General features: G+C 44.9%; 1 protein-coding gene across 4 annotated transcripts in view; it reads right to left on the reverse strand.

Annotated features, from left to right (window-relative positions):
• Positions 1–21,349, reverse strand: part of OLA1 (Obg like ATPase 1) — a 292,645-nt gene that overhangs the window by 186,220 nt on the left and 85,076 nt on the right. The window contains exons 1-3 of one of the 4 annotated variants that reach the window (XM_056534095.1): positions 21,185–21,339; positions 10,451–10,475; positions 10,266–10,354 (exon numbers count right to left, since the gene is read on the reverse strand). In XM_056534095.1, coding sequence (XP_056390070.1) covers positions 10,266–10,354; positions 10,451–10,475; positions 21,185–21,324 — 254 coding nt within the window. In that variant the 5' untranslated portion in view covers positions 21,325–21,339. Of the gene's footprint in view, positions 1–10,265; positions 10,367–10,450; positions 10,476–21,184; positions 21,340–21,349 lie in introns of those variants that run through there. The other 3 variants (XM_056534096.1, XM_056534094.1, XM_056534098.1) reach the window with 3 other exon arrangements.

Genomic DNA, 21,349 nt, shown 5'->3' on the forward strand with positions numbered 1-21,349 from the left:
GTTTTAAGGATGCTATATGGCTGGCAAGGAACCGCCTCATCTACAAAAGGGAGGATATGTCCGTCCAGGACTAGCGAAAGCTGATTCACAGCTTGCTTAGTGACTATTCCATCTTGGACAATCCGGACGTCGATGAAGAAGGGGACTAACATCCCTCTACTTCCCCTACCTCCCCATACGTTTGCCTAGTAGTTTGGCCCTGTGATCCACCCCTCCCTACCCCCCATAGATCCCACACCCCTCCCCAGAGACTAATGTGTTGTTGCGTATCGACTGTTGCTTCGATAATGAGTGATGGAGCGGAGTGTTAGTGTAGCATGTGGTATAGTGTATAGCTTAGGAAACCTGTGCTGTATATTGCACGGTCATGCTTTGTGTGATTGTAACTTATTGTATGACTTGTAATGACGACTGAATGATGAATAAAGCTCTTTCAATACCTTTTTTTTCTCTTATAAACATGTTTCCCAACAAACAGCACAGGTTAAAAGGGCTTTTCCATCTTATAAAATAGACCCACACAGATTGTGAGAATGAAGGGGCCACAGTGATGATTCTACGCATAGCAACATGATAGCAGGTGCTGCGGATACAGCTACAATAATAAGCAAACATAAGAATGAACTGCGACCAAATTACCACCACTGCATCGCCCCACCTGAAGGTACGTAGGGTTTAATAGTCATCTAAATTAGACGCACTTATATTAAACAGGCCTTAGACCTACAACGATATTACCTCCAATTACTTAGCTACAATGCAACGGAAATTCTCCCTGGCAAAAGGCCCAGAATATTAATATAGCAGATGTATGAAGAGTAATCATACAAAGTTGAAGCGTAATGCAGCTTTTAACAACATTTCACACTTTAAATCGACATTAAAAGCCGAGTAACCGTGTGTGGTAGAGAACCACTTGAAAGAGGTCATCAGGAAGCAGCAAGTCAAAATGTGAGCTAAGAAACTCATGTTCCTTCTAGACACATTTTCCTTAGCAGCAACAGATCACTTAAAAGTAGATGTATGGACCATGATTTTTTCTGTAGACCAAGTTAAAGGGGTACTCCGGTGCTAAACATCTTATCCCCTATCAAAAGGTTAGGGGATAAGATGTTAGATGGCATGGATACCGCCGCTGGGGACCCATGTGATCTCTCCAGCAGCACCGCCGTTTTTCAGCTGCATAGAGCGAGGATCGCTCTGTGGCTGATGATGGTGGGTCTCAATGCAAGTCTATGCGAGGGGGCATGGCTGCCAAGGGAGCGGAGCTGTGGTGGCACAATACTCCGTCCACTGCACCGCTTGTAATCAGCCACAGAGCAGTTCTCACTCTGAAGCTGAAAGACTGCACCTTCACTGATAGCTCTTCACATTTGTGAGATTCACCTGTGCAATATGGAAAAGCAGCATCTTATCCATTCTTTAGGGAGAATGTCCCCATAAGATTAAAAGAAAAGGTATATACAACTCCTTAATCAGGACACCAATGATTAATGATCAGACATGTAATGTGTGGTATAGATTTTTTTTTTTTTATTCAATTATTAGAGATATACTTAACCCCTTAAAGGGGTATTCCAGGCCAAAACTTTTTTTTATCTATCAACTGGCTCTGGAAAGTTGAACAGATTTGTAAATTACTTCTATTAAAAAATCTTCATCCTTCCAATAGTTATTAGCTTCTGAAGTTGAGGAGTTGTTTTCTGTCTAACTGCTCAATGATGATGTCACATCCCAGGAGATGTGCAGCTCCTATGGGGATATTTTCCCATCATGCACAGCTCCCCGGAGTTAGACAGATAACTTCAGAAGCTAATAACTATTGGAAGGATTAAGATATTTTAATAGAAGTAATTTACAAATCTGTTTAACTTTCCAGAGCCAGTTGAGAGAGATTTTATTATATATATATATATATATATATATATATATATATATATATATATATATATATATATATATATAAAGGTTTTGCCTGGAATACCCCTTTAAGGACTCAGCCCATTTTGGCCTTAAAGTGGTACCAGGGATGTGGAATTTCTATCGCCCGACGCCCGGGACTAGCAGTTTTGGGCGCCGGGAAGGTGAATTTGTCCGGCCCTTAGCCCGGCTTCGGGCAAGCAGGGCCGGACCTGACAAGTGCGGCGCGATCTGCAGTCTGTATGGAGCGGGCACCCGACTCCTGCCCGCTCCATACGCTGCAGCCTGTGTCCTCGGAAGCAGAGCAGGGGAGATGAGAAGCTGTGTATGTGTCTTCTCTCCCCTGCTCTGCAGACGTTCGGGGGGGGGGGGGGGGGATGAGGGGGCGTGGCTTATTTCTCCCCGTGCAGATCTGCGTCCTCTGCCTTCACTCCCCGCACGTCTGCACGGGGAGATGCATGCGGCGCTCTGCAGTATGTAAGGAGGGGGCTCCGGACTCCTGCCCGCTCCATACTCTGCAGCCCCCGGCTGTTCACAGTAGCCGGGGGCCGCCGCTAATGGCCAGCATGCGGCGATCGCCGCGGCTGGCTATTAACCCTTTAGATCACCGCTGTCAAAGCTGACAGCGGCGTCTAAAGGGACATGTGAATGCTCCCTGGTGGGCTAGTGGGGTGGATCGCCCCCCCGCAGCGCGATCGCAGGGGGGAGATCCACTATGGAGGTAGCCGGAGGACTTACATCTGCTTACTCCTGTCCCGGCTCTGTCATTGATAGATCCTGGCTGGACCAGGCTCTATCAATGGATCACAGAGCACAAAGATTAATAGAGTTCAATAGAACTCTATTAATCTGCCTGAGGAATCTAATGATTCCTCCTATAAGTGTAATAAAGTGTAAAAAATAAATAAATAAAATAAAATAAAAAAGTTTTAATAAAAGTTTGAAAGACACACATTAACCCAGTGGTCTTCAAGCTGTGCCCCTCCAGATGTTACAAAACTACAATTCCCAGCATGCCAGGACAGCCGTTGGCTGTCCGGGCTTGCTGGGAGTTGTAGTTTTGCAACATCTGGAGGGCCACAGTTTGAAGACCGCTGCATTAACCCCTTCCATGTTAAAAGTTCAAATCACCCCCTTTTCCTATATAAAAACATGTAAACATAATAAAAATAAACATATTTGGTATTGCTTCGTGCGTAATTGTACAACCTATTAAAATATAACATTATGTATCCCGTACGGTAAATGTAAAAAAAAATACCAAACCACAGATTTGCAATTTTTATAATATCCCAGAAAAAAAAGTTAAAAAGAGATTAAAAAGTCAGATCAATACCAAAATGGTACCGATACAAAAAACTGATTATGGCGCAAAAAATGAGCCCTCATACAGCCTGGTATGCGAAAAAAAAATAAAGCTACAGGGGTTAAAAAATGGCAATTAAAAAATCTTGAAAAAGTCCAAAATTTGTAAAACATGACGTAAACGATACAAATCTGGTATCGCTGTAATCAGGTGCCTAAAGTATAAAACTAACATGTTATCTGACCACAAGGTAAATGGTGCAGAAAAGAAAAACCACCAAATCTGCAAAATTATCTTTAACTATTTCAATATCACTTCCCTTAATATATATATATATATATATATATATATATATATATATATATATATATTTTTGGTTCGGAGAATATGTTATTGAAAAATTAAAAGGTGTCATTATAGTAGGTAGTTATGGCTATTATAGGGCGAGGAGGAAAAAAACGAGAGTGTAAAAGCGAAAATTGGCCCGGACAAGTGGATCGTCATGAGGGACAAGTAGATTTTGCTCCATTTTAGTCCCGTGGACAGGTAGTTTTTTATAAAATTTCCACACCCCTGGGTACTCCGCCCCTAGACATCTTATCCCCTATCCAAAGGATAGGGGATATGATGTCAGATCGCCGCGGTCCCGCTGCTGGGGACCCCCGGGAATCGCCACTGCGGCACCGCGCTATCATTACTGCACAGAGCGAGTTCGCTCTGCACGTAATTATGGGCAATACAGGGGACGGAGCATCGTTACGTCACACCTCCGCCCTTCGTGACCTCACAGCCCACCCCCCTCTTAATACAAGTCAATGGGAGGAGGCGTGGTGGTCGCCACGCCCCCTGCCATAGACTTGCATTAAGGGGACGGGCCGTGATGTCACAAGGGGCGGGGCCATGATGTCACGCTGCTCCGTCCCCTGTATCGCCCGTCATTACGCACAGAGCGAACTCACTCTGTGCAGCAATGATAGCGCGGTGCCGCAGCGGTGATCCCGGGGCTCCCTAGCAGCGGGACCCCGGCGATCTGACATCTTATCCCCTATTCTTTGGATAGGGGATAAGCTGTCTAGGGGCGGAGTACCCCTTTAAGCACCAGGCCAATTTTCGTTTTTGCACTTTAATTTTTTCCTCCTCCCATTCTAAAAATCATAACGCTTTCAATTTTGTACCTACAGACCCCTATGAGGGCTTGTTTTATGCACCATGAATTGTACTTTTTAATGATATAAATCATTTAATAACAAAATCTACTGCAAAACCAAAAAATATATGTTTGTGGAGTGAAATTGTAAATTTTGGGGGCTTCTGTTTCTACACAGTGCAATTTTCAGTAAAAATGACACCTTATCTTTAGTCTGTAGGTCTATACGGTCACAAGGTTACCTACCGTATTTATCGGCGCATAACACACACTTTTTAGGCAAAAATTTTTAGCCTAAAGTCTATGTGCGTGTTATACGCCGATACACCCCCAGGAAAGGCAGGGGGAGAGAAGCCATCGCTGCCCGCTTCTCTCCCCCTGCCTTTCCTGGGGTCTAGAGCCCTGCTGCCGGCCCTTCTCTCCCCCTGGCTATCGGCGCCGCTGCCCGTTCTGTCCCCATGACTATCGGTGCCGGCGCCCCATTGCCGGCGCCGATAGCCAGGGGGAGAGACGCGGCGCCGACAGCCAGGGGGAGAGAAGGGGCAGCGACACCCATTGCCGGCGCCACTACCCCGTTGCCTCCCCCCATCCCGGTTGCATAATTACTGGTTGCCGGGGTCGGGTCCGCTCTGCTTCAGGCCTCCGGTGTGCGTCCCCTGCGTCGTTGCTATGCGCTGCACGGCGCGGCGCATGACATCAGAGGCCTGAAGCAGCGCGGACCCGACCCCGGCAACAGGTAATTATGCAACCGGGGATGGGGGGAGGCAACGGGGCAGTGGCGCCGGAAATGGGTGCCGCTGCCCCTTCTCTCCCCCTGGCTGTCGGCGGCGCTTCTCTCCCCCAGGCTATCGGCACCCCATTGCTCCATGGCAATGGGGCGCCGGCACCGATAGTCAGGGGGACAGAACGGGCAGCGGCGCCGATAGCAAGGGGGAGAGAAGGGCCGGCAGCAGGGCTCTAGACCCCAAGAAAGGCAGGGAGAGAAGCCGGCAGCGACGGCCTCTCTCCCCGCCTTTCCTGGGGGTGTATCGGGGTATACACGCGCACACACGCACCCTCATTTTACCATGGATATTTGGGTAAAAAACTTTTTTTTACCCAAATATCCTTGGTAAAATGAGGGTGCGTGTTATAAGCCGGCGCGTGGTATACCCCGATAAATACGGTAATTTATGTAGGTTTTATTTTATTTTACTACTTTAAAAAATTATAACTACATGCACCAAAATTTGTATATTTAAAATTGTCATCTTCTGACCCCTATACTTTTATTTTTCCGCATACGGGGCTTTATGAGGGCTTATCTTTTGTGCTGTGATCTGTAGTTTTTATCAATACAATTTTTATTTTGATGGGACTTTTTGATTGCTTTTTATAAATTTTTTTATGGTATATGAAATGACCAAAAATGCACATTTTTGGACTTTGGTATTTTTTTTTACATGTACGCCATCAACCGTGCGTGTAATTTAACAAACCTTATAGTTTAATTCGTTTGGACACACGGCAGTACCACATATGATTATTTTTATTACATTATTTTATTAAAAAAATGGGAAAAGGGGGGTGATTCACACTTATTATGGAAAGGGGTTAATTCACTTATTTAAAATTTTTTTTTTTTTGTAGCCCCCATATACTGATCAATGCTATGCCATAGCTGCATGGCTGGCTGGGAGCATCAGAGAACCGATCGGACTGTGAGGAGGCAGGTAAGGGCCCTCACGTCATCCTCTTAGCTGATGGGGACATCTTGGTTTCACCGCGATGGTCCCGATCAGGTCCACTGCTTTGCCGGGATCATTTTACTTTTGGTTTAGACGCCTCGATCAACTTTGATCGCAGCATCTAAAGGGTTACAGGCATCGGCCCAATCAGGGGTATCCGGCATTAACCCTGGGTCCTGGCTGCTGATAACAGTCGGGACCCACCGGGTTTGAAGCGTGCTCAGCTCGTGATAACATGTCTAGGGGCACTCCACCCCCTAGACATATTATCCCCTATACAAAGGATAGGGGATAAGATGTCTGATCGCTGGGGTCCTGCCGCTGGGAACCCCCGAGATCTCTCCTGCAGCACCTCGTCAGGAGCACAGAGCGAACTTTGCTCCATGCCTCATGACTGGCAAAGCATGGGACCGGAGGATCATGATGTCACGGCCCTGCCCCCTTGTGATGTCAATGCCTGCTTCCTCAATGCAAGTCTATGGGAGGGGGCGGTCGACCGTCACGCCCAATCCCCAAGGACTTGTATTGAGGGTGCGACGTGTGATGTCACGAGGGCGGGGCCGTGATGTCATGATCCTCCGGCCCCTGTATCGCCGTCATCAGGCGCGAAGTTCGCTCCTTGCAGCAGATGACACGGGGTGCTGCATGAGAGATCGCAGGGGTTCCTTTGGATAGGGGATAAGATGTTTAGGGGTAGAGTACCCCTTTTAGGGCCGAGACACATGGGCGTACCTGGATGCCCTGTGTCCTTAACAGGTTACCAGCAGTGTTTTCCAAACCAGTTTATCTCAAGCAAAACTACAACTTCCAGCAAGCCCCGACAGCCAAGGGCTGCGGAATCCCATCAAAGTGTATTCTGTGCAGAAATTCTGGCGTGTGAACACAGCCTTAAAGGGGTACTCCGCTGCTAGACATCTTATCCCCTATCCTAAGGATAGGGGATAAGATGCCTGATCGCAGGGGTCCTGCCATGGCCCCAAACCCTTCATCCCCCGCAGCATACGGCGTTCTAAGCAAACGCTAGGTTCCGGTGACAGTGGTTGTGATGTCACGGCCACGCCCCCTCCATTCATGTTTGCGGGAGGGGGCGTGATGACCAACATGCCCCCTCCAATAGAAATGAATGGAGGCGGTGTATTGTGACTTAACAATAAAGGAAGCCCGCACCAAGCATTCTGAACAAAAGAGTACCTGTCATCAAACCATATTTTGTAAACTAACTCAGATTACGGTATATTCCCTAACTACTCCTAACACCCCTTCTGCCCTTTTTTTCCTATTGCTTACATTGTGTGACCTCCTGGAAGGAGAAAGTGGGTGTTCCCCAGAAGGCCCAACATCACTGATACCTGTGAGAGCGGTGCCACGCCATGCCCCAAACCCACTTCATGAGTTTGGACTTCTGCAAGTTCGGGAAGAGACCAAACTAACCGCAAGGAACAGAACAGAGCCACCTAGTGGCCGATTTTTCAATCACATTAAAAACACAAAGGCTGAGAATTTCAACAACAAGTAAATAGCAAAGTGTCTTATAATTACATAAGGAGCAATATATCAAAAGTTTAGTTTGGTGACAGGTACTCTTTAAGGTCTTCAGTCTGGATATTTCAGAATCTCAGAACCTTTTTTAACAGGATGAGAGCACAATGTTACAGGGATTGTGCATTTGTAAGGTATGAATATAGAAAAAGTGATTTGACCTATATTCAAAACTGAGCCGTTTCATACATTTTACTGTGTTTGGGCTGTGTTTTTGCTGCGATTTTTACAATGATTTGCAATATTGTGGTAAAATAACACCATTTTGCCATGATTGTGGCAAAAATTCAGCAAAAATGCACCATGTGTACATAGCCTCCATAGTACATAGAGGAGTTGTAGCACTACAATATATGATAATCAATAGACATAGCAGCAGCAGTATATAGATAGAGCTGGGAGTTATCAGGAAGTCGTCTGCCCCTGGAAAGTGATCCCATGTAGTACAGCTGTGCTGGAATGTAACAGACAGCTCAGTCGGAATAATGAACACGAGTGTGCGTGATATTAGAATAAACTGGAGTGCTTCTTTAATATATTCAGTATTTCCTCAGTTACATACAAATGATATAGTACGACATGAGGCTCAGTGAAAGAAGAGGATATGAAAAGTTAGTTATGACCTAAATGCAGTATCTTTATTAACCCCTTAAGGACTGAGTGTTTTTCTGTTTTTTGCACTTTCGTTTTTTCCTCCGTACCGTGTAAAAATCATAAACCTTTCAATTTTGCACCTAAAAATCCATATGATGGCTTATTTTTTTGCGCGACCAATTCTACTTTGTAAGAACATCAGTCATTTTACCCAAAAATTGATGGCGAAATGGAAAAAAAAAATCATTGTGTGACAAAATTGTAATTGAAATTTTGGGGGCTTCCGTTTCTCCGCAGTCCGTTTTTTGGTAAAAATTACACCTTATATTTATTCTGTAGTTCCATACGATTAAAATGATACCCTACTTATATAGGTTTGATTTTGTCGCACTTCTGGAAAAAATCATAACTACATAAAGAAAAATTTAAACGTTTAAAATTGTCCTCTTCTGACCCCTATAACTTTTTTATTTTTCCGCGTACGGGGCGATATGAGGGCTCATTTTTTGTGCCGTTATCTGAAGTTTTTAGTGGTACCATTTTTGCATTGAGCAGACTTTTTGATTGCTTTTTATTCATTTTTTTATGATATAAAAAGTAACCAAAAACACGCTATTTTGGACTTTGGAATTTTTTTGCGCATACGCCATTGACCGTGCAGTTTAATTAACAATATATTTTTAGAATTCGGACATTTCCGCACGCGGCGATACCACATACGTTTATTTTTATTAACACTTTTTTTTTATGGGATTCAAACTTTAATTAGGGAAGGTGTTAAATGATCTTTATTAACTTTTTTTTTTCTTTTGCAGTGTTATAGCTCCCATAGGGGGCTATAACACTGCACACACTGATCTTTTACATTGATCTTTGTTATCCCATAGGATAACAAAGATCAATGATTTTGCCGCTTAACTGCTCATGCCAGGAGGCAGATAAAGGGACACTCCTTGTGTCCTACAGCTGTTCAGGACGCCGCGGCGGTCCCGAACAGCCCCCTGAGATAACCGGCAGCAGTTTAGTTTCATGTTAGTACACCCTGCATCTTTAAAGGGGTACTCCCTTGGAAACCTTTTTTTTTTTTTTTTTTTTTTTTTAAATCAACTGGTGCCAGAAAGTTAAACAGATTTGTAAATCACTTCTATTAAAAAATCTTAATCCTTCCAGGACTTTTAAGGGGCTGTATACTAAAGGGAAATCCAAAAAAGAAATGCATTTCCTCTGATGTCATGACCACAGTGCTCTCTGCTGACCTCTGCTGTCCATTTTAGGAACTGTCCAGAGCTGGAGAAATTCCTCATAGCAAACATATGCTGCTCTGGACAGTTCCTAAAATGGACAGCAGAGGTCAGAAAAGAGCACTGTGGTCATGACATCAGAGGAAATGCATTTCTTTTTTGGATTTCTCTTTAGTATACAGCCCCTAAAAAGTACTGGAAGGATGAAGATTTTTTAATAGAATTGATTTACAAATCTGTTTAACTTTTTGGCACCAGTTGATTAAAAAAAAAAAAAGTTTTCCACTGGGAGTACCCCTTTAAGGAGTTAAAGGGGGTACTCCGTTGCTCAGCGTTTGGAACAAACTGTTCCGAACGCTGGAGCCGGGAGCTCGTGACGTCATAGTCCGCCCCCTTATGATGTCACGCCCCGCCCCCTCAATGCAAGTCTATAAACGTCGCGGTGCGACGTCATGAGGGTGCAGGGCAATGAGGTCAAGAGCTTCTGGCTCCAGCGTTTGGAACAGTTTGTTCAAAACGCTGAGCAGCGCAGTACCCCTTTAAGGGATATCTGATAGAAAACATACCTGAACACATGGATTTCAATTATGGACTAGCACTTTAACAAGTTTCCCAGTACTTCAGCTGTCATTTAGCTAATCTTTTTACAGTGCACCTGTCATCAAACAGGTGCACTCTACACGGGGATAGCTGTAATATAACCCTAAAGGGTTACCATGACTCCAGAACCCCCCAAGCTTAACTCTTCATATTCTCAAATGAAAAAAATAAGAATGCAAACATTTACATACCCTACATTTGGCAGTCCCACTATTCCAATCTTCAAAGAGGTCCCAAACCTTCCAATAATCGGGTGCTGTTTTGGTCCATCGTCTGCTTTCTTGGGGGGCATCTATAGTGTTAGAAAGAGGGGAAACACTAATTACTCTCGATGGCTATCGCTTATTACCAGTGAATGGAAATAATAAGCATGTACCTTTTTTGGAGCCATTATCGCATTGCTTTAAGAGATGACAAAGAAGAGTGTGAAGATTAGAGCATTTCTTCCACAGTTACACAAGTCTCACTTAAAATCCACACCATGCAGTCCACAGGCCGAGCTCCAGCAAGCTAAGAATAGCCGAGTGGTGAAGAGAGCCCTGGCCAACCAGCTGAGCACACACTATCTAAATATGACACCTGACGCCATCAGTACGGCAAGTGACGGCGTCAACTCTGCCCCGAGCCTGAGAAGCACAGCAATGAATGAAGAAGGTCAGCCATGACAGCTACAGCTCACAGGTCTATTATAAGGACATCTGCTTCCATCTATGACGCAGTATGGGACAGAGGCCGCTAACCATTAGTATCACAAAATATATTCAGTAATAATCTTTTACATTATCAGATTTTTTACTGGGATTATTAATAGAAAATAAAAATGGCCATAAAATTTTTTTATTTTTTTTTGGTTATCTCTCTGTTCGGCTTTTTGGTCTAGTGAAAGTCCATATTATACCGCACACAGTTCTGTCCTGGATTTCCACATTTTCGGGAATATTACAAGACAGATTAAAGGGGCACTCCGCTGCTCAGCGTTTGGAACAAAATGTTCCGAATGTTTACAGCGGGCACCGGGAGCTCGTGACGTCATAGCTCCCCCCCTTATGTCGGTACGCCCCACCCCCTCAATGCAAGTCTATGGGAGGGGGCGTGACTACGTCACGCCCCCTCCCATAGACTTGCATTGAGGGGGCGGGGTGTGACGTCACGAGGGACGGGACTATGACGTCACGAGCTCCCGGCGCCGGCTCTAAGCATTCGGAACATTTTGTTCCAAACGCTGAGCAGCGGAGTGCCCCTTTAATCTGTCTTCTAATATTCCCAAAAATGTGGAAATCCAGGACAGAACTGTGTGCGGTATAATATGGACTTTCACTAGACCAAAAAGCCGAACAGAGAGATAAAAAAATAAAAAAAAAATAAAAAAAAATGAGTGGGCATTTTTATTTTCAAATTAATAATCCCAGTAAAAAATCTGATAATGTAAAAGATTATTACTGAATATCTTTTGTGATACTAATGGTTAGCGGCCACATACTGTCACATACTGCGTCATAGATGGTGGAAAACTTTTTTTTTTTAATCAACTGGTGCCAGAAAGTTAAACAGATTTGTAAATTACTTCTATTAAAAAAAAAAAAATCTTAATCCTTCCAGCACTTATTAGCTGCTGAATACTACAGAAGAAATTATTGTCTTTATGGAACACAGTGCTCTCTGCTGACATCTCTGTCCATTTAAGGAACTGTCCAGAGCAGCATATGTTTTCTATGGGGATTTTCTCCTGCTCTGGACAGTTCTTAAAATGGACAGAGATGTCAGCAGAGAGCACTGTGGTCATGATGTCAGCAGAGAGCTCTGTGTTCCAAAAAGAAAAGAATTTCCGCTGTAGTATTCAGCAACTAATAAGTACTGGAAGGATAAATATATTTTTAATAGAAGTAGTTTACAAATCTGTTTAACTTTCTAGCACCAGTTGATAAAAAAATAACAAAAAAAAGTTTTCCACCGGAGTACCCCTTTAAGAGTTCTGATCACACGGCTGATTATTATGCTGAAAATGATGGCACTGAAACTGGTTGAAATTCTCACTGATTTTTGCAGTATTATTATTATTTTTATTTTTTTTTTTTTAAACGAGATGTAGATTTTAGGTGTTCTTGAATTCTGCTCATTATGTGATAAGTAGTCACATTGGCGGTCCTATTCAGTGATTGACAGCTCTCTAAATATGAACACGTTTACACATATTGCGGTCAACCACCAATTTGGACCACCCACTTGACTACTTACAACAAAATGAGCTGAGGCTTAGTTATCCGGAACCCTTCCCACCAATCTATTGCCCTGTACCAGTGTTTCCCATCCAGGGTCCGGGCATGCTGGAAGTTGTAGTTTTGCAACAGCTGGAGGCACCCTAGATGTGAAAATATTCTATACATAGAATCGGAAAAAAGTGTCTCATCATAGGGTGAAGGGGGGCTGGGTCCGACCTCTGGGACCCCCCCACAATCTCTGGAACAAAACCCTGAATCTCCCAGCCACTTACACAGTGTGGGGTCGGCACACAGCTCTTACATTCTCTATGGGAGAGCCAAAGATATACAAGCACTGTACACATGTATCTGCTGTGCTCTTACAGATAATGCTGGGAGATTCTGGGCCCTGTTTTGGAGATCGTGAGGGGTCCCAGCGGTCAGACCCTCTGCAATTAAACACTTATCCCCCTATACTGTGGTTAGCTGATACGTTGTTAAACACTGGATTTCCTCTTTAGTGTCTATTCACACCTACAGTATCCTTCAGCACTAGCACTGTGTAGACCTGCACCATCACCACTGATGGCAATGCAGTCCACGCGTAATCCTGCCAAAAGAACGAACATGTTTATTCTTTCAGCAGATCAATTTAAAGGAAACCTGTCAGCCTGTTCACCCACACTAAACCCAATACATTAGGTTATGTGGTGGATGAACAGGAGTCCAACGAGGGGGACACTTACTTAAATATGTCCAGTAGGTCCTGATAGGGCTAGGCGGTATACCAGTTCATACCGAATTTTTTGGGCTGCACAATATGAATTTTCCCCATACCGCAATACCGGTTTGGCCCCTCCCCCTCGGGAATGTATTATCAGCCCAGCGCAGCGCTGTCCCCACATCGGGGAACTAATCCTATGTTACCCGCCAGCACTGTTCTGCCCCCCCCCCCCATTAATTACCAGCCCAGCGGGGTACTACTCACATATGTCACCTGCAAGCACTGCCCTCCTCCTCTTTGTTGGGGGCCGCCGGGTGCTGGAACTCTATACTGTACGCCAGTGGTTGAAGGTGACATCTGTGAGTAGTACCCCGCCCGGCTGATCATTAATTGGGGGGAGCAGAACAGTGCTGGCGGGTCACATGATTTGGGGGGGGGGGGGGGAACCGAACACCGCGCGCGGCTCACATGATTGGGGCGGGGGGTGAAAATATTGTTTTATACCGTGGAACCGCCGTAAGTTTAAAAAAATACCATGATACATATATTTGGTCATACCGCCCAGCCCTAGGTCCTGAGATATGTCCCTAGAAGATCCTCTGTTAAATGGGTACTCTCATTAAAATTTATTTTTTTAATTAAATAGTTTATTCCTAAATAAATATCTTTGTAATATATGTTCATTTAAAAAAAAATCTTGTTTTCACTGTTTATTTTACTTTTGAAGACCTGGCCACTAGGTGTCACCCTATGTGGTCCAGGAATCATTCCCCCCACCCCCCCCCTCGCGTTGAGCACGTTCGGACCACTGCTGGCCGGGCAGCATGGTCCAGCGTGGTCCTAAATGCTCGTCCTCAGCTCGCTGTCTGCCTGTATATGAAACAGGCAGAGAGCGAGCACAGTGCTCGTGCATGCGCGGCGCACGTTATTTAAATATCCCCGCCCCCTGCATCTCCATCTTCTCCATTGAGCTTGTGCACGCGTGGCGCCTGTAATTTAAATTTCCCCGCCCCCTGCATCTCCCTCTTCTCAGTGCAGGAAGACGGGCGGAAGCCAGCAGGCCAGGCTTCAGATGACGTTGCGCCGGCTGGCCACGCCCACTTCCTGCCCTCTGGAGAGAGCTCAACTCTGAGCTACTGAAGATGTTATTATAAAGGTATTTTAATGGGGATTTAAATAAAAATTAATACAGGGATAGATGTAGTTAGTGTCAGGGACAGATGGGGAGCGGGATTAGGGAAAGTTTAGTTAGTGATAGCTTCTCTTTAAAGGGGTACTCCGGCGCTTAGACATCTTATCCCCTATCTATCCAAAGGATAGGGGATAAGATGCCTGATCGTGGGGGTCCCGCCGCTGGGGACCCCAGTGATCTTGCACGCCGCACCCCATTTATAATCAGTCCCCACATCATCCCCTTCCAGGAGAGTATGACAAAATGGCCAAAAAGCCCGTGGATGAGTAGGATAGGATTTATTGCGACGCGTTTCGGAGGGCTTACAGGATCGCCTCCTTCCTCAGGCATACAACAAGACAAAGTGGTAATAACCCCCTTATATATACACACCATGTCCGGGGTAGAGGCGTGTTGATTGGTTCTTTGCTTCTAATAAACTAGTAATTTGAGGACCTGCAGATCCGGTTCTGCAGGTCACATGTTCTGTACCCGGGTCACGTGATCACTTATTAAAAATGCAAGTGACAGGATTTTGCACCTTGAACAAAATGATTGTTTACAGGTGAAATCCGTCACCAACGGAGACAGCCAAGAGATTGGATCTAGCCTTTTTGACTCGATTCAATACCTCACATGGCTACATTAAAAAGATCCTTTCTAAAAATTGGGACCTTATTAGACAGGACCCCATCATGGGGAAAATAGTTCCTAAAAACCCTAGATGCATTTTTAGAAGATCCAAGACACTAAAAAACCTCATTGCACCATCAGTACCCACTAAGCAAAAAAAGAAACTTACCCCACGGAGGGAGGTAGGCACGTTCTTTGGAGGTGAGGCTATTACAGGGGCCTACAAGTGTGGACTTAAGAAATGTAAATGCTGTGACATTATTCTGCACAGGAGAACTGAAATCCCTTTAGCTGATTCTAAACCTTATTACATCAAGGATTATCTTAATTGTGCTAGTGGTTATATCATATACCTATTGGAGTGTCCGTGTGACCTCAGATATATGGGTAGAACCACTACGAGTTTAAGACAGCGTATTAATGGCCATAGATTTAATATATGTCATGGCTTTAACCTCCATAGTGTATCTAGGCACTTTAATCTTCAACATAACAGAGATCCAACACTATTAAGAATAACACCTCTTGAAAAGATTCCAAATAATAACTATAAACTACTGTGTAATAAGGAGATGTTTTGGATCTTTAAATTGAACACCTTAATGCCCCGAGGGTTAAACTAATCTTTAGAACAAGTGTATTGATTTCCTTTCTTTTGTGTATTAAGTATTTGACGCGTATTTTATACAATATGTAAATACTATGAAATACATTTTAAAGTTAACTGTTTACATGAAAGAATGCGGGTATGTGTGTATGTACACGCGCGTGCGATGGCATATGTGTGTACATATGCACATAGATATATGTATGTATATATACATTTTATTTTTATTTTTTTCTACAATGTTAAATCTTGTATACACCTTTGATTGAGATGTGATATGTTAGAATATGCCTTATGTGTTTTATGTGATATATATGTGCGTGCGTGTGTGTGTATGTACCAGTATACATATTATCAATGTGTATATATGAATATATATGTGTATACATTTAATTTGTGTAGGTGTGTGTAAGTACGTGTATGTGTGTATATATATATGTGAGTATGGGTGCGTATGTTGGTATATGTGTGGGTGTATTGAGTGTGTAATACATATATGCGTGCGCATGTGTATGCTTTCATGCACCTGCATGTATATATGTATATTATATATATATATATATATATATATATATACACACACACACACATTTTTTACATTTGTATCCTATTTATATTATATTATCATTGCATGTTTTTAATTGAATATGTTTTTCTCTATGTATTATTTACCTCCTTTGTGTAAACATGTCCGTAGGATAGGCGTTTTTGGTTCTTAAACAATTTATCCATAGTTATTCCAGTGCGTTCCACTCTGGAGCGCATCGGGTCCTTGATACATCAGGTGCGCAGGCGTTGAGCATTCTACCCATCTCCGCTTGCGCATTGGAGGTATGCGCTCCACTGTGGAACGCATCATTCCGGAAGGTCGGCGGGTGATCCTCGATCATGTGGCGATATTCGTCACGTGGTCGCGGGTCCCATTGCCGTAACTTCCGGCTTTCCTCCCTTGAGGAGGAAATCAGCATACCACTGGGTATCATGTGATCTATGATCACGTGACCCGGGTACAGAACATGTGACCTACAGAAACGGATCTGCAGGTCCTCAAATTACTAGTTTATTAGAAGCAAAGAACCAATCAACACGCCTCTACCCCGGACATGGTATGTATATATAAGGGGGTTATTACCACTTTGTCTTGTTGTATGCCTGAGGAAGGAGGCGATCCTGTAAGCCCTCCGAAACGCGTCGCAATAAATCCTATCCTACTCATCCACGGTCTTTTTGGCCATTTTGTCATACTCTCCTGGAAGGGGATGATGTGAAAGGTAACTCTACCTACACATCTCCCCTAGTGAAGTAAGTTCATCTCAGTGATAATCTACTACAATATGGTTTGACTGTTATCATGTTTTGAACTGTCTCCGAGCGCTGGTTTTTCTATTTGTCTTTTTCCTATACACTGACCACGGTACTGTGATTCCGGCTCACCCTGCGCCCTCCCTAAGGGATGTCTATATGACGGAGATCGTTTCAGTGTATAAGCGACAAGAGGACTCTAGGTGTTAGTGGGGGATCACTGCCTTGTGACCTCCCACATACACCGGGCGAGTACAAACCTCTTCTACTTCCAATTGCTTTTGGGATTCGAGCGCCGCCTTTTTCAGTTTTACCTATTATATAATCAGTCCCGGGAGTGTGTTCGCTCCGGGTCTGATTACTGTCGTTCACGGGGCCGGAGCATTGTGACGTCAAGGTTCCGCCCCATGTGACGTCACGCTCCGCCCCCTCAATGCAAAAGCCTATGGGAGGGAGCGTGACAGCTAATGTGTATGAGGACCGTATAGATTATTATTATAGAATTTTTTTCTATAATATATATATCATATGAAAAGTTTTTATTAGGAGTGACCTCAGTAGATTGAGCAAGAAGTGTGAGCTTAGCACATTTTCTCATAACTGTGTCATTTGAGCAGGACGGACTCATAATTAAAGGGGTATTCCAGGAAAATATTTTTTATATATCAACAGGCTCCAGAAAGTTAAACAGATTCTTAAATTACCTCTATTAAAAAAATCTTAATCCTTGCAATAATTATCAGCTGCTGAAGTTGAGTTGTTCTTTTCTGTCTGTGCTCTCTGCTGACATCTCTGCTTGTCTCAGGAACTGCACAGAGTAGGAGAGGTTTGCTATGGGGATTTACTTCTACTCTGGACAGTTTCCGAGACAGGTGCCATCAGAGAGCACGAAGACAGAAAAGAACAACTCAACTTCAGCAGCTCATAAGTACTGAAAGGATTAAAAAAATTAATAGAAGTAATTTACAAATCTGTTTAACTTTCTGGAGCCAGTGGATATAAAAAAAAAATAAAAAAAAATTCCCTGGATATCCCTTTTAAGTCTATGTCTATAGGGCTGTCCTGGTTGCATAAACACAGAGCCAGGAGAGAACATGCTAAGCTTGCACTTCTTCCGGCTCATTCTGATATGTTGAGGTCTGAACAATGACCAATGAAAAACTTTGCGACATATCAACTGTTTTATTTTACTATATATAATGAAGTCTTTATTGGTCAGTGTTAAGACCCAACAATCAGTAAAACAATCCTGGAAAAGAGTGCGTTTAGGCCTGGTTTACGTCATGGAAAATATGCGAAACATCCGCCAAGGAAACACGGGCAGACGTTCTGCCAAATACCATGTTCCGCTAGGACTGCTCGGAGATGCACTCTCTCCATATACTGCAATATATTACCGAACAGATCCCATCAAAGAATGAACACGTTCATTATTTTGGTAGAGAGCCTAATCCGAATTTTCTCGGCGGTAACATCTGCCGCAGAAATTCTGCTGCGTGCCTGGAGCATGCTGGGAGTTGTAATTTTACAATAGTGTTGAGCACGGATATTCGTAATGCAAATTTTTATCGCAAATATCAGAACTTCGCGATTTCGCGAATATTTACAATATAGTGCTATATATTCATGATGACGAATATTCGTTTTTTGGGGGTGTTTCTTTTAGGGATCGACCGATATCGTTTTTTTAAGGCCGATACCGATAATCTGTGGAGGTTAGGGCCGATAACTTATACCGATATCCCGGTATAAGTTATCGGCTATTTATCCCCCCTCGACACCGCTGCAGATCATTGATTTAAAGCGGGCGCTTTAAATCAATGTTCTGCAGTCGCTTTTGCGGTGCCATAGGCGGCCGCCGCCGCCACCACCCGCTTCTCTCCCCCTACCTGTCAGGGTGGTCCGGGCCATCCATCCATCCATCGTTCCTGTAGTGTCCGGCGGCATTCCGGGTGGAGGGTGAACCGGTCCGGGCTGTCCTTCTCCGGGGGTCATCTTCTCCACTCCGGGCAGGCTCAGGCCTAGTACGCAGCATAGATGCCGCTGCGCAGTGACACCCATGCGCAGCGACGCACCTGACGTCACGGTGTAGCGGCGTCTATGCAGCATACTAGGCCGGAGCCTGCCTGGAGTGGAGAAGATGACCGCCGGAGAAGGACAGCCTGGACCGGTTCACCCTCTACCCGGAATGCCGCCGGACACTACAGGAAGGAAGGATGGATGGCCCGGACCAACCCCATTATTGACTCAGAGGGTGGTGGAGGGGCCCGACCGGTATAGCGGTATGGGCAAAAATCCATACCGGTATACCGCCCAGCATCACGGTGGGGGGTGCGACGCGGTGCGGTGGGTCGGGGGGGGCGGTCGCGGTGCGGGGGGCGAGGCATTATCGGCTTATCGGCAAGGTAATTGCCGATACCGATAATGGCGAAAATCGTGATTATCGGCCTATAATATCGGCCATACCGATAATTGGTCGATCCCTAGTTTCTTTTCACATGGGAGCTTTTTATGCAAATTTTCGGTAAAAAAAAAAAAAAGTGAACGAACATAGCGAAAATGCGAATTTCGCTAACATAGGATGAATAATCGTATATATATATATATATATATATATATATATATATATATATATATACACGAAATTAGGGATCGACCGATTATCGGTTTGGCTGATATTCACGATTTTTGACATTATCGGTATCGGCAATTACCTTGCCGATATGCTTATAATGCCCCGTCCCATTGCCTCCCCCATCTCCGGTTCTATAATTACCTGTTCCCGGGGTCCGCGCTACTTCTGGCTCCTGCGGCGTCCTGCGTTACGCTGTGCGCTGCACTGCGCAATGACGAGTGACGTCCTCAGCGCGACGCTGCCGGAGCCAGAAGTAATTACCCGGGAACAGGTGATTATAAAACCGGGGATGGGGGAGGCAATGGGGCAGCAGCGGTGGTTGGACTAGGGAGGACCCAAGGACCGGCAGGGGGAGAGAAGCAGGCGGCAGCGACGGTCTCCGGCCCACACAAAAGCCGCTGCAGTTCATTGATTTAAAGGGCCCGCTTTAAATCATTGATCTGCAGCAGCTTCTGCGGGGTCGGGAGGGGGAATAGCCGATAACTTACACCGGAATATCAGTATAAGTTATCGGCTATTGGCCTCAAATTTCACATCTTATCGGTATCGGCCCTAAAAAAAAAAATCAATATTGGTTGATCCCTACACGAAATATCACAAATTCGAATATGGCCCCTGCTGCTCATCACTGTTTTACAACAGCTGGAGGACCCTGGTTGGGAAAAACTGGTCTAAGGTGTATAGCAGCCTTCTGACAGATGACAATGGGGGGGTAGAGAAAAGTGACCCTTTTGCTCTAGGAGAGGTAGGCTGCCACCAGTTAGTTTAGTATGGCAGCGGCTTACCCCTCCTCTTTCCATTGGAGATATGCTAATTTGTATTTGGGGGGGGGGGGGGGGGTCGGGAGAGATGGTTGTTGGCTGTAAGAACATTTAGCTGACAGCTATAGACTTCTATATCATGTCCATAGAAGTCTACAGATGTTCTGCATACACAGACTGCCTGAACGTGGGCCTGTAGTGTGAACAATGCCGGATCTGGACAAACACTGTTTACATGTCCTGGTGCATGGACATTATAGTGCCGGACTATTAGAATTTTTTTAAATCTCATTCAATTGGCCATTAATGGGAAACACTGCAGATTTTCTGCTTTGTGTGAAGATGCAATTATGAGTTGAAAAGAACAGATCCCGCGGTGATCACACGATCAAGCCCTACCGCAACTGGATCCGCACCTGGATCCGCAGGGGCCGAGGATACAAGTACTACATTGAAATAAAAAGCGTCTGGCACGGATTAGGGCGGTGTTCAGACCATAATGCAGCCGCCGATTCGTTTTGTATCAAAACTACTAGGCCCAGGACCTGCGTTTCAAGTGAACCACACAGATCCTCATAGACCAGTGTTTTCTAATCAGTGTGCCTCCAGCTGTTGCAAAACTACAACTCCCAGCATGCCCGGACAGCCTTCGGCTGTCCGGGCATGCTGGAAGTTGTAGTTTTGCAACAGCTGGAGCCACACTGATTGGAAAACACTGCTATAGACACTATGGTGATCTGAAGAAATGTAACAGACTGTATCACAATGCGGATACATTAGCGCAGTCTGAACAGGGCCTGACGGATATACATGCAACATGCTGCATTGGATATATGCATTCTCATGGGATGAGCTGCCAGTCACAGCACAGTGATTGACAGTTCTGCAACTGAGAGGTTCTGCAGCAGCTGGGAACATGAACTGCTAAGGCAACAGTGGTTTATTTCTAGGGCACAGCCGAGGGGGGTGGAGGGCGGCTCCATCTGCACCCTGCACACGTGTGATGTCTGCGGCAGCCCAGCACTGACAGCTCCACGACAGAGAGAGGAGAGACAGGCCCCCAGCACCGCACCGCTCACCTCCACTCCGCCACACGTGTCTCTCCCGGGAAACTGTCGCTGAGCAACGGGTGAGGGGCCTCGAGGATCTCACAGTCACGTTCGGCAGCAGCCGGCGTCCGAGAGACGGAAGGGGCGGGGCAACGAGCGTGACGGCGCATCACACCCGCGTCCTATTGGTTGGTA

The sequence above is a fragment of the Hyla sarda genome, chromosome 8 (assembly GCF_029499605.1).
Source record: "Hyla sarda isolate aHylSar1 chromosome 8, aHylSar1.hap1, whole genome shotgun sequence".
NCBI lineage: Eukaryota > Metazoa > Chordata > Amphibia > Anura > Hylidae > Hyla > Hyla sarda.